Source organism: Oryx dammah, unplaced genomic scaffold (assembly GCF_014754425.2).
Source record: "Oryx dammah isolate SB20612 unplaced genomic scaffold, SCBI_Odam_1.1 HiC_scaffold_11, whole genome shotgun sequence".
In the NCBI taxonomy this organism is placed as follows: domain Eukaryota; kingdom Metazoa; phylum Chordata; class Mammalia; order Artiodactyla; family Bovidae; genus Oryx; species Oryx dammah.
Window position 1 is genome coordinate 37,827,309 of NW_024070195.1, and position 11,536 is coordinate 37,838,844.

The 11,536-nt window shown below is 45.7% G+C and overlaps 1 protein-coding gene across 1 annotated transcript; it reads left to right on the forward strand.

Annotated features, from left to right (window-relative positions):
• The first annotated feature begins 604 nt into the window (after positions 1–604).
• Positions 605–7,362, forward strand: SAYSD1 (SAYSVFN motif domain containing 1). The gene is made up of 2 exons (XM_040249770.1): positions 605–929; positions 6,637–7,362. The coding sequence occupies exons 1-2, from the start codon at positions 723–725 to the stop codon at positions 7,009–7,011; spliced, it is 582 nt and encodes a 193-aa protein (XP_040105704.1). The 5' UTR covers positions 605–722; the 3' UTR covers positions 7,012–7,362.
• The last annotated feature ends 4,174 nt before the right edge of the window (positions 7,363–11,536 follow it).

An 11,536-nucleotide genomic window follows, 5' to 3' on the forward strand; every position in this document is an offset into this window, starting at 1 on the left:
AGCATCAATTCTTCGGCGCTCAGCCTTCTTCACAATCCAACTCTCACATCCATACATGACCACAGGAAAAACCATAGCCTTGACTAGACGGACCTTAGTCAGCAAAGTAATGTCTCTGCTAGATGCTTAGAGCTTTAAAATTCTAAACCGTCCGTGACCGGAACTGTGACCTTTTGGGTGAGTAGTGATTGGGCGAAGTCTGTACAACCTGCCTGCCAGTGAGCAGTGCTAGCCCTTTGCCCTTTGCTAAGACTGGCAAACCGCTGAAAAGGAAAAGCGCAGGCTGTATCCTGCCTTCCTTCTGACACGAAAAGTCCCACAGGTCATGGGCCTTTTTCAATGTCCCGGGACCACCTTCTCAATCTGGTGCTAACCTGTGGACCTGTTAGGGAGCTGATCCCTGACGTGAGAGAGCATTGCGGCGCTTAGCCTAGGGCAAAAGCTGGAAACAATGAGACAACCTTTATGTTTAGGTTCTTAACCGCGTAGCTCGCGAACGTGAACACTGCTCTTACACGTTTAGAGTGAATAATTAGCTGTGAACTGCCCACTGAACGTCACAAAGCTAGCGTTGCGCTAGCGCGCACGCGCAGCAGACAGCGCCGCCACGCAGGCGCACTGCAGCCCGGAACCCCGCAAAGTCGGGACTGGTTCCCGGCGGGCGAGCGGGCGGACGGGCGCGCGCGCGCGCGCTTTTTGGGAGCGGGAAGGGGGCGCGCGCCATGGAGCAGCGGTTAGCTGAGTTCCGGGCGGCCCGGAAGCGAGTCGGGCTGGTGGCTGAACCCAGCACTTCGAGCCAGAGTACACAAACCTCGGGAGAGAAGGCAGAAGCAGCTACGACTCCAAAAGCACCCTCAGGCTGGCTAAAACGGTTCCTGGCGTGGAAACCGAGGCCACCGAGTGCCCAGGCCCAGCCCAGCCTCGCTCAGGTGAGAGGAGGAAGGCCTTACCCCGTAGGCACCTGGCTTCTGAAACGCCGACGTGGCCTCTTGAGGCGACTCTGCCGAGGCTCCGCCCCGGCACCACGTGGTGGTCTGCAGGCGCCGCCCCCACGTCGTGGAATGGCCCGGCCCAGGCCACGCCCCCCGGGGCTGGAGAAGCCGGTGGACAGCGGAGGACAGTCTATGGGGTCACAAAGAGTCAGACACGACTGAGGGACTAACACACTTTTCGCTAGCTGAGAGGGGCTGCAGGCGCCTCCCGCCGGCTCGGCGGCGGGGCCTCGCGTCTCCTGCCCCATCCTGTTCCGCCCTGAAGAGTGACCTTGACATTTTCTTTACAGCCAGGGACCCACGCAGCTTCGACTCCAGGCGGGAAGTTGAGGGTCTAGGGTCCCAGAAGAAATCACCTCTGCCCTTGCGTTATTCACAGAGAGTTGAGTGATCGTTGTGCCCTCAGTGGCTTTGGGAAACGGCTCCACAACCGTAGGGGGCCACAGCCCTCTGCTAATGGAGGGGGAAAGGTCTAACTGGGTGCTGATGAGAAATGGCAGTAATTAAAGCTTGGGGTGATTTCGCATCTGGGCCACGTGCGGCCAGTCGCCCAAATAGCCTGCGCTTTAGAAATGGTGTTTGAACACGGAACTCGCAGAAGTGTGCTGACTGCCTATGGTGGCATGTGTTGTGTATCACTGTTGAAGTAGACAAGCGTATTCAAGTTTAACAATTAATGTTTAAGGCGAAAACAATAGATTACTCTGATAGCTTTTACAACCTATTGTGAGTGTGTTAGTGGTTCAGTCGTGCCCAACTCCTTGCGATCCCATGGGCTGTAGCCTGTCAGTCTCCTCTGTTGATGGGATTCTCCATGCAAGAATACTGGAGTGGGTAGCCATTGCCTTCTTCAGATGATCTTCCTGACCCAGGGACCCCACACAGGTCTCCTGCATTGCAGGCAGATTCTTTACTGTCTGCGCCACCAGGGAAGCCTTATTAGCTTTTGGTAGTCTCTCATTCCTCTCTCTGTATCTTGGTTTTCACTCATGAGTAAAGTGGCAAGGTGACTTGAGTGTGAGATTGGAGCATGCATGTGGGAACACAGGACAGAACATCCAAGGGGAAATCTGTGAGGTGGTCTTTGTACCTCCTAAGTGCAATAACGGAGAAGGGACCCCACTCCAGTGCTCTTGCCTGGAGAATCCCAGGGACAGGGGAGCCTGGTGGGCTGCCATCTATGGGGTCACACAGAGTTGGACACAACTGAAGTGACTTAGCAAGTGCAATAAGTGCCAGAAATTCCTTTTGAAAAGTAAGATGTGCCTTACTCCTCTTAAAATTTATTAAGGTCATCTATCATTGCACCACATCTGGTTATATGGAATTTTTTTTTTTGTAATCAAGAACTTAATACTTAGTTTGAATTAGATATTATTCTCCATGACACACAGGGTTCCTACTGACTTACAGAAAGAGTGTGCAGGGTTCAAACAATCCATTTCCTTGCGTACAGTTTGTCTCAGGATGACTTTACTGTGGATTAGAACTCACAGAGCACAATTGCTTAGGATTTTAGAATCCATTTCCTCTACCCCTTTTCCTCCCCACAGTTACAAAACATCTAGCCTACACAATGAGTTTTTGACTTTATGTCTCATTTCCAAAGGAATATAGGATCACTGAGTTGAATCTAGAGGAACTGAGCTTGGAGAAAATTTCCATTATTAAAAACCCCCAAACTGATGGCCTGACAGAGGGATGAGAGGCAATGCTGTACCTCGTATGCTTCTTATCAGTTACTCTGTTTTTCATAAGGGACTTTGTCTAAAACTCATTTTCATTTACTCAGTATAATTCCTGAGTTTGCTCTGGTGTGAAATTATCACTAAATTGCTCCCCTGCCAATTTCTGATCTATCTCTACCTAATAATTTTGGTGGCACAGACTGGCTTGTCTAAGATTTCTTTATCCTTCCATTTGTAATTGCTTCTTTTTGCTGGCCATTGATACGGAGGCATCCACCTCCTCCTTCCCTCACTCTCGAATTTAGCTTGGGGAAAAGCATTTCCCCCAAATAAAATATTTCTTTCTGCAGCAAGCTTCTACCACAGTGGGACAAAAATGCCTGCAATTTTTTTTTTAAATCCTGCCAAGCCCCCGCCCCACCCCCAACTCCCAGGCCCCCAGTGCACCATCTAGCCCCAGGGTCTATTGACCACACTCATCCTGCAACTCCTCCCCTCCAGGCCTTGGCTCAAGCTGGCCCACTGTTCAAATGCCCTCTTACTTTGGCATGACCTAGCCAGGCACGGAGAAAGTGATGGCACCCCACTCCAGTACTTTTGCCTGGAAAATCCCACGGACAGAGGAGCCTGGTAGGCTGCAGTCCATAGGGTCTCAAAGAGTCAGACACGACTGAGCGACTTCACTTTCACTTTTCACTTTCAGGCATTGGAGAAGGAAATGGCAACCCACTTCAGTGTTCTTGCCTGGAGAATCTGAGGAACGGGGGAGCCTGGTGGGCTGCCGTCTATGGGGTCGCACAGAGTCGAACACGACTGAAGCGACTTAGCAACAGCAGCAGCAGCCAGGCACAGGCTTTGCATCACCCCTTCAGATCCAGGAGTCATCTCTTAAGTTCTCGCTTTTTCCCACCAGCATTCATTCAGTCATGTGCCCACTATGTTCCAGCTACTGTCCTGAGTCCTAGGAGACAGTGCAATAAAGACAAGGCCCTGTTCTCACAGAACCTGCTTTTGAGTTGAAAGAAAAGAACGATGAATGCTACAGAAGGGAGGAAAATCCAGCGTGCTGTGATAGTGAATCAGGGGTGAGGGATGCAGAGTGTCACTTTAAATTGGGTGGGCAGGGAGGACCTCATAGAGGAAGTGACCTCACCATTTTTCTTAAGAAGGAGCCACTCTTGAGAAACCTGGGACAAGGACAAGGGCCCACATGGTGACATTTTTGCTGAGGTTTGTAGAAGAGGGAGCCAGCCAGGTGGTGTGAGGGGAAAGGGCTTTCCTCTCAGAGGGAACCACAAGTGCAAAGGCTCTGAGGTGGGAAGCACTTTGGTATTCTGGGAATGGAAGTCCCTTCCCTAAACTGCACCATACGTGCTGTGGTGCCTGTGGTGGTCACAGACACTTTCACACACAGCTTTTACAGTAGGAGGTGCCCTGGTTGGAGGCATCTCCGGAGCCCCCCTCTCCTTTGTTTGTTCCCTTTGCCAGTTTAACACCCCTACCCCTACCTCATCTCCTTCTAGCTCTCTAATCCTTCCCCTTAGCATCTCCCATGAAGGCCCCTAGTTAAGTAAAAAGGGCTTTGAAGGGAGATCATCCTCGGATCCTGGACCGACCTCATCTCTGCCCATCACCAGCCATGTGACTTTAGGGGAGTTCCTTACATCTCCTTATCAGCGTCTCCTAATCAGTAAATTGGGACTAATAAGACCTGCCTTCTGAGTTACAGGAGATCAGGCATCTTGAAGGTACTCAGTAAATGGTGGCCATAGCATTATTCTCATTAGTGTTCCTTTAATAATAAAATAAATTCAGTTTACTGTGAATTTCAAGTTGTGCACGTTCAAGACGTGGTCTGTATCCATCAGTCCATCATTTCTCTCTGATCTCCTTGTCACCAGCCTCATCTCTGCCTAGTCCTCTCTTATTGGGCCTCCTGCATGAGCTGTTAACAATTTACTTTCTTCTTCTCTTGCAGCTCACTCTCTGCCTGGCATCCAGAGTAGTCTTAAATACTAATCAGATTGTATACGTTCCCTGCTATGACCATCAGTGATTTCCCTATTGTGCACACTGGTTGAATCTGAAAGTGACATTTATTTATTTAATAAATGTATGTGGAGGGGGTGGGGAGTGTAGCTGATTATATGTCAAAGAACTTTCCAATCTAATTGGAAAGATAATAATTGCAATGCGTGCTAAGTCACTTCAATCGTTTCTGACTTTTTGCAACCCTACAGATTGTAGCCCTCCAGGCACCTCTGTCCATGGGATTCTCCAGGCAAGAATACTGGAGTGGGTTGCCATTTTCTCCTCCAGGGGATCTTTCTAACCCAGGGTTGATGCTAAACAACAACAACAACAACAACAACAACCAAAGGTCTAACAATATAGAATTGCTAAAGCAACATGAATCAGATGACCTATATATTTTTTGGAGATCAGATAACAGTTTTGGTACCTTTTAAATTGCCACGTGAAGAATATGGGGTATAACTGAATAAATGAACTAAGTCTGCTCTGTACAGAAAACTTATGTGTGCAGTGCTGTTTGGCTCTGGAGACACCAAAAGATAATCAGCAACAGTATGGTGACCTCATGCAACAGCTAGGGACACATGTGATCTATATTAAAAGAGAGACACTTGAATTACAAACAGTTTGGTACTCAGTGAGAAAGAGAGCCAATTAGAGCTCTGGGAGGCAGAGGGACACCCTGCTTGATGGCCCCAGAGGTCAGGGTATACATAGTTCACCAGCCGTGCTTGCCTGGAGAGAGCAAGTTCCTGAGAAATGGAGAGGAATATTCCCGGCCACAGATGGGCAATGTCTTTGGGTTGTAAGACCAGAGGATTCATTTCTAGAGCAATAGATTGTGGATCATGTTGTTCAGGAAACTTTTTACAACATTATTTTATAAACTGCAAATCATGACTCATTCGTGGGTAGTGAAAAAAATTTTAAAGGTCTTATCCTAAATTAACTAAATGGAATTTAAAAAATAGAATAGAAAACCAAAGCTTGATATGTAATCAAAGTGTTGATAGGTGAAGACTTTTTTCCTGATACACACACACATATACATACACCATATATATTTTTTTGGGGGGGGAGGGGTTTGCAGTACAAAATGTATTTTTTATTGTGGGTCATACCCAAAAAAGTGTAGAAAATACTGGACTGGAGACCAAGCTCTCAAAAGCTCCTTAAATACCTCTGTCTCCCATTACAGCCAGCACAGGGGCCTATGTTCTGGCACTTCTGTCTTTTGAGTGAATGTAAGGCCTTGGATTCCAGCCCAAGGAGTTTAAAATTTAACTGGTAGGCATTAAAAATGTGTCAAAGGTTTGTGAGCAGAAGGTTGATGGATGTTGTGGCAGATTTATTTAGCAGCTGTACATGGTTTGGTGTGGGGAGAGAAAGGTTAGGAGGAGGGGAGTCCAGTTAGGAGACCCTGGGGCTTTGTAGGATGGTCACGGGCTGGAAAGGTTGTGGCTATAACTGTGATTTTTTTTTTTTTTAATGTGTAGAATAGTCCTCATTTTAGAATCATACCACTCAACAACATTTTAGCTCGTCTAATCCAATCAACAAACATTTATTGATTCTGTGTGTGAAGCGTGTGCCTGGCTGCTGCCTTATCAATTACAAGGAGTTACTGGAGGGGCTACATTAGCTCCTGTTAGCAGCAGACTAATCTGATGAAATGTCTGCCTCAGATGGGAATCCACCTGAACGCTGTAAGGTTTTCATCAAGTCACATCTCACTGATCAGTTTTGATTCAGAGCAGGATGCATGAGAGCTCTTGGAAAATAGTTGTCTTAGAGAGCAGGGCAAGAAAAACAGACACCAATGAGGGGAAGCCCTCCCATGCAAGGACAGCTGCCTCTTCAGATGGGTTTTGATCCTCTCGGCTCCACTGCCCTTCATTCTTTCTTTGGTTTGTGTGTCCTAGGGAGCAGCTGGGCCTGGGGGCCTCGAGTCACAGCCACCACCGAGTCCAGCCGAAGCCACACCACCGCCACGGCCCCCGCCGCCTCAGCCCCTGACCCCGCGGGACCGGTCTCTCCTCACCAGCGTCACCTTGTTGAAGGTGCTCCTCTGGTTGGTCCTGCTGGGACTGTTTGTGGAACTGGAATTTGGCCTGGCCTATTTTGTCCTGTCCCTGTTCTACTGGATGTATGTGGGGATGCGAGGCCCCGAGGAGAAGACGCAGGGAGAGAAAAGCGCCTACTCCGTGTTCAACCCGGGCTGTGAGGCAATCCAGGGAAGCCTGACCGCCGAGCAGCTGGAGCGCGAGCTGCACCTGAGGCCTCTGCCTCGGAGATAGGACCAGACCAGTGGTGGGCCCCCCAGAGCCCTCGTACCCCCTGAGAACAGCTTGCGGGTCAGGTCTGTGACCCCACAATTCCACACTTCACCTGACCTCCTGCTACAGTTTTATCTCAGAACTTTTTTTTCATTTTGGTGAAACTCCTGGAAAGACACTCACTGTGGGTCTGATTCAATTTATAAAAATTACACACTCAAGACAGGAGACCTGTTTGTCTCTTTATTTGAAAGAAGCAATTCTTAGAACACTAGGAGGGCTTTGGGGAGATAACTGTTGAAAATATTGAGCTGTTTGAAGTAATGGTTTGGTACATCAGAGCTATGTGTTAAAAGTAAATATTCTCTTTAAGTCTTTTTTTTAGAATTAGTTACAGTAAGTCCCCTGCATACATACATGACTTCTGTTCCAAGAGTGCATTTGTAAGTCCAGTTTGTTCCAAGTCCAACACAGTTAGCCTAGGTACCCAACTAACCCAATTGACTATATAGTACTGTACTTTAATAGATTTATAATACTTTTCACACAAATAATACATAAAAAATAAAACATTTTAAATCTTACAAACAGTAAGAAAAAGTACAATAAGTACAGTGAGAAAGTACTTGAAAAGTCCAATAGTATGGCACAACAGCTGGCATACAGGGGCTGGCATCAAGTGAATGGGCAAGAAGCGTCACTGGAGGAGAGAGAAGTGGGAGACGGTGGAGCTGAGGGATCATCAGCAATAGGAGATGGAGGGCAAGCTGCAACGTCACTCTTGCCTGACGCTGACGTCACAGGTTCTGGCTCTTTGCTGGATTCAATTCCATCTATCCTCTTGAAAACACAGTCTTAGTGGTGCCTGAGTTCTTTTTTTCTTGCCATAATGACATGGTAGTGCTGCATTGCATTCTGAACGGCTGCTGCAAACTTGGTGAACTATTCTACATTCAGGTCCGGTGCCTCAGAAACCTAACAGGGCCTCTCAGAGAAAACCCCTTTACTATTTCCTGCATCATGAAGCTTTTCAGTTCTTCAGTTACTTCTTCCTCTTGTCTCTCTTTGTGCTTTCTCTGGGCCTCCAGCTCCTTCAGGTCTTCACTAGTAAATTCTTCATGTTGCATAGCAACGAGTTCAATGCAGTTGTCCTCTTGCAGATCTAGCTTGAAATAAACTGTACTACTGTGCTTATACAATACTGTACAGTAAAGTACACAGAAGTACAACCACTTGTAGAGGATGGACAGACATGACAATATACGGCAGACACGTGAAGAGACTTACGAGACTGAGCTTGCAAACACACACTCAAATCTTTGAAAGTTCACAGCTTGAAGGTTCGTATGCAGGAGACTTACTATAATTAATTTTCAATTGACACATTTGATTTTCACTGTTATTAATAGTTTCAGTTGTACAGCAGCGTGATTCAGTTACATATATATGTGCATGCATGCATTCTAGGTCACTTCATTCATGTCCGACTCTGCAACTCTATGGACCGTCACCCACCAGGCTCCTCTGTCCATAGGATTCTCCAGGCAAGAATACTGGAGTGGGTTGCCATACCCTCCTCCAGGGGATCTTCCTGACCTAGGGATTTAACCTGCATCTCTTACGTCTCCTGCATTGGCAGGCAGGTTCTTTTTATCACTAGTACCACCTGCAAAGCCTATATATATATGTATATACATATATGTATATGTATATATATTTATAGTCTTTTTCAGATTCCTTTCCCATATAGGTTACTACAAAATATTGAGTATAATTCTCTGCTCTGTACAGTAGGTCCTTATTTATTATCTATTTTATGTGTAGTAGTATGTATCTGCTAATCCAAAATTCCTACTTTTTCCCTCCCCGCCAACTTTCCCCTTTTAACCATAAATTTGTTTCCTATGCCTATGAGTCTGTTTCTGTTTTGTAAATAAGTTCATTTGCATTGTTTCTGAGACTCCACATATAAGTGATATCATATGACATTTGTCTCTCTCTGTCTTATTTCACTTAGTGTGATAATCTCTAGGTCCATCCATATTGCTGCAAATGGCATTATTTTTTCTTTTTTTATGGCTGAGTAATATTCCATTTTCTGTTTATATTACATCTTCTTTATCTATTCACCTGTCAGTGGACATTTAGGTTGCTCCCTTGTCTTGGCTATTGGAAATAGTGCTGCAATGAACATTGGTGCCCATGTATCTTTCCAAATTATGACTTCCCCGGGATATATGCTTAGGAGTGGGATTGCAGGATCACATGGTAACTGTATTCCTAGTTTTTTTAAGGAATCTCCGACTTATTCTCTGTAGTGGCTGCACCAGTTTACATTTCCCTCAACATTGTAAGAGGGGTCCCATTTCTCTACACCCTCTCCAACATTTCTTATTTGTAGACTTTTTGTTGATGGCCATTCTGACTAGTGTGAGGTGATACCTCATTGTAGTTTTGATTTGCATTTCTCTAATAATGAGCAGTGTTGAACATCTTTTCATGTGTCATTTGGCCATCTGTATATCTTCTTTGGAGAAATGTCTTTTTAGATCTTCTGCCCCTTGTTTGTTTGAGTTTTTTTGTTTTTTTAATTGAGCTGTATGAGCTGTTTGTGTATTTTGGAGGTTAATCCTCTGTGAAAAATGCTATTGGTAATTTGATAGGGATTGCACTGAGTCTGTGGATTACTTTGGATAGTAATATCATTTTTGACAATATTGACTCTTCCAGTCCAGAAACAGTGTGTCTGTCCATCTGTTTGTGTTATCTTTGATTTCTTTGATCATTTTCTTAAAGTTTTCTGAGTACAAGTCTTTCATCTCCTTCAGTTCAGTTCAGTCGCTCAGTCATGTCCGATTCTGTGACCCCATGAATCGCAGCATGCCAGGCCTCCCTGTCCATCACCAACTCCCGGAGTTCACTCAAACTCACATCCATCGAGTCGGTGATGCCATCCAGCTATCTCATCCTTTGTCATCCCCTTCTCCTCTTGCCCCCAACCCCTGCCAGCATCAGAGTCTTTTTCAATGAGTCAACTCTTCACGTGAGGTGGCCAAAGTATTGGAGTTTCAGCTTTAGCATCAGTCCTTCCAATGAACACCCAGGGCTGATCTCCTTTAGGATGGACTGGTTGGATCTCCTTGCAGTCCAAGGGACTCTCAAGAGTCTTCTCCAACACCACAGTTCAAAAGCATCAATTCTTTGGTGGTCAGCTTTCTTCACAGTCCAACTCTCACATCCATACATGACCACTGGAAAAACCATAGCTTTGACTAGATGGACCTTTGTTGGCAAAGTAATGTCTCTGCTTTTGAATATGCTATCTAGGTTGGCCATAACTTTCCTTCCAAGGAGTAAGCGTCTTTTAATTTCATGGCTGCAGTCACCATCTGCAGTGATTTTGGAGCCCCCCAAAATAAAGTCTGACACTGTTTCCACTGTTTCCCCATCTATTTCCCATGAAGTGATGGGACCGGATGCCATGATCTTTGTTTTCTGAATGTTGAGCTTTAGGCCAACTTTTTCACTCTCCTCTTTTGCTTTCATCAGGAGGCTTTTTAGTTCCTCTTCACTTTCTGCCACAAGGGTGGTGGTGTCTGCATATCTGAGGTTATTGATATTTCTCCTGGCAAACTTGATTCCAGCTTGTGCTTCTTCCAGCCCAGTGTTTCTCATGATGTGCTCTGCATATAAGTTAAACAAGCAGGGTGACAATATACAGCCTTGTTGCACTCCTTTTCCTATTTGGAACCAGTCTGTTGTTCCATGTCCAGTTCGAACTGTTGCTTCCTGACCTGCATATAGGTTTCTCAAGAGGCAGGTCAGGTGGTCTGGTATTCCCATCTCTTGAAGAATTTTCCACAGTTTATTGTGATCCACACAGTCAAAGGCTTTGGCATAGTCAATAAAGCAGAAATAGATGTTTTTCTGGAACTCTCTTGCTTTTTCGATGACCCAGCGAATGTTGGCAATTTGATCTCTGGTTCCTCTGCCTTTTCTAAAACCAGCTTGAACATCTGGAAGTTCATGGTTCACGTATTGCTGAAGCCTGACTTGGAGAAATTTGGGCATTACTTTACTAGCGTGTGAGATGAGTGCAATTGTGTGGTAGTTTGAGCATTCTTTGGCATTGCCTTTCTCTGCAATTGGAATGAAAACTGACCTTTTCCAGTCCTGTGGCCAGTGCTGAGTTTTCCAGATTTGCTAGCATCTTGGGTGCAGCGCTTTCACAGCATCATCTTCCAGGATATGAAACAGCTCAGCTGGGATCCATCACCTCGACCAGCTTTGCCATTCATCTCCTTAGAGAGGTGTATTCTGAGGTATTTTGTTCTCTTTGATGTGATGATAAGTAGGATTGTTGCCTTCATTTCTCTTTCTGATCTTTCATTGTCAGAGAATAGGAATGCAGGAGATTTCTGTGTATTTTTGTATCCTGTATCTTCACCAGATTCATTGATGAGCATTGATGAGTAGTTTTCTGGTAGCATCTTTAGGATTTTCTGTGTAGAGTATCATGTCATCTGCAAACAGCAATTATTTCTTT

Coding starts and splice junctions, on each gene's coding strand:
- SAYSD1 (XM_040249770.1), top strand. CDS start 723: ATGGAGCAGCGGTTAGCTGAGTTCCGGGCGGCCCGGAAGCGAGTCGGG. Junction 930..6,636: donor CCCAGCCCAGCCTCGCTCAG/GTGAGAGGAGGA, acceptor TGTGTGTCCTAG/GGAGCAGCTGGGCCTGGGGG.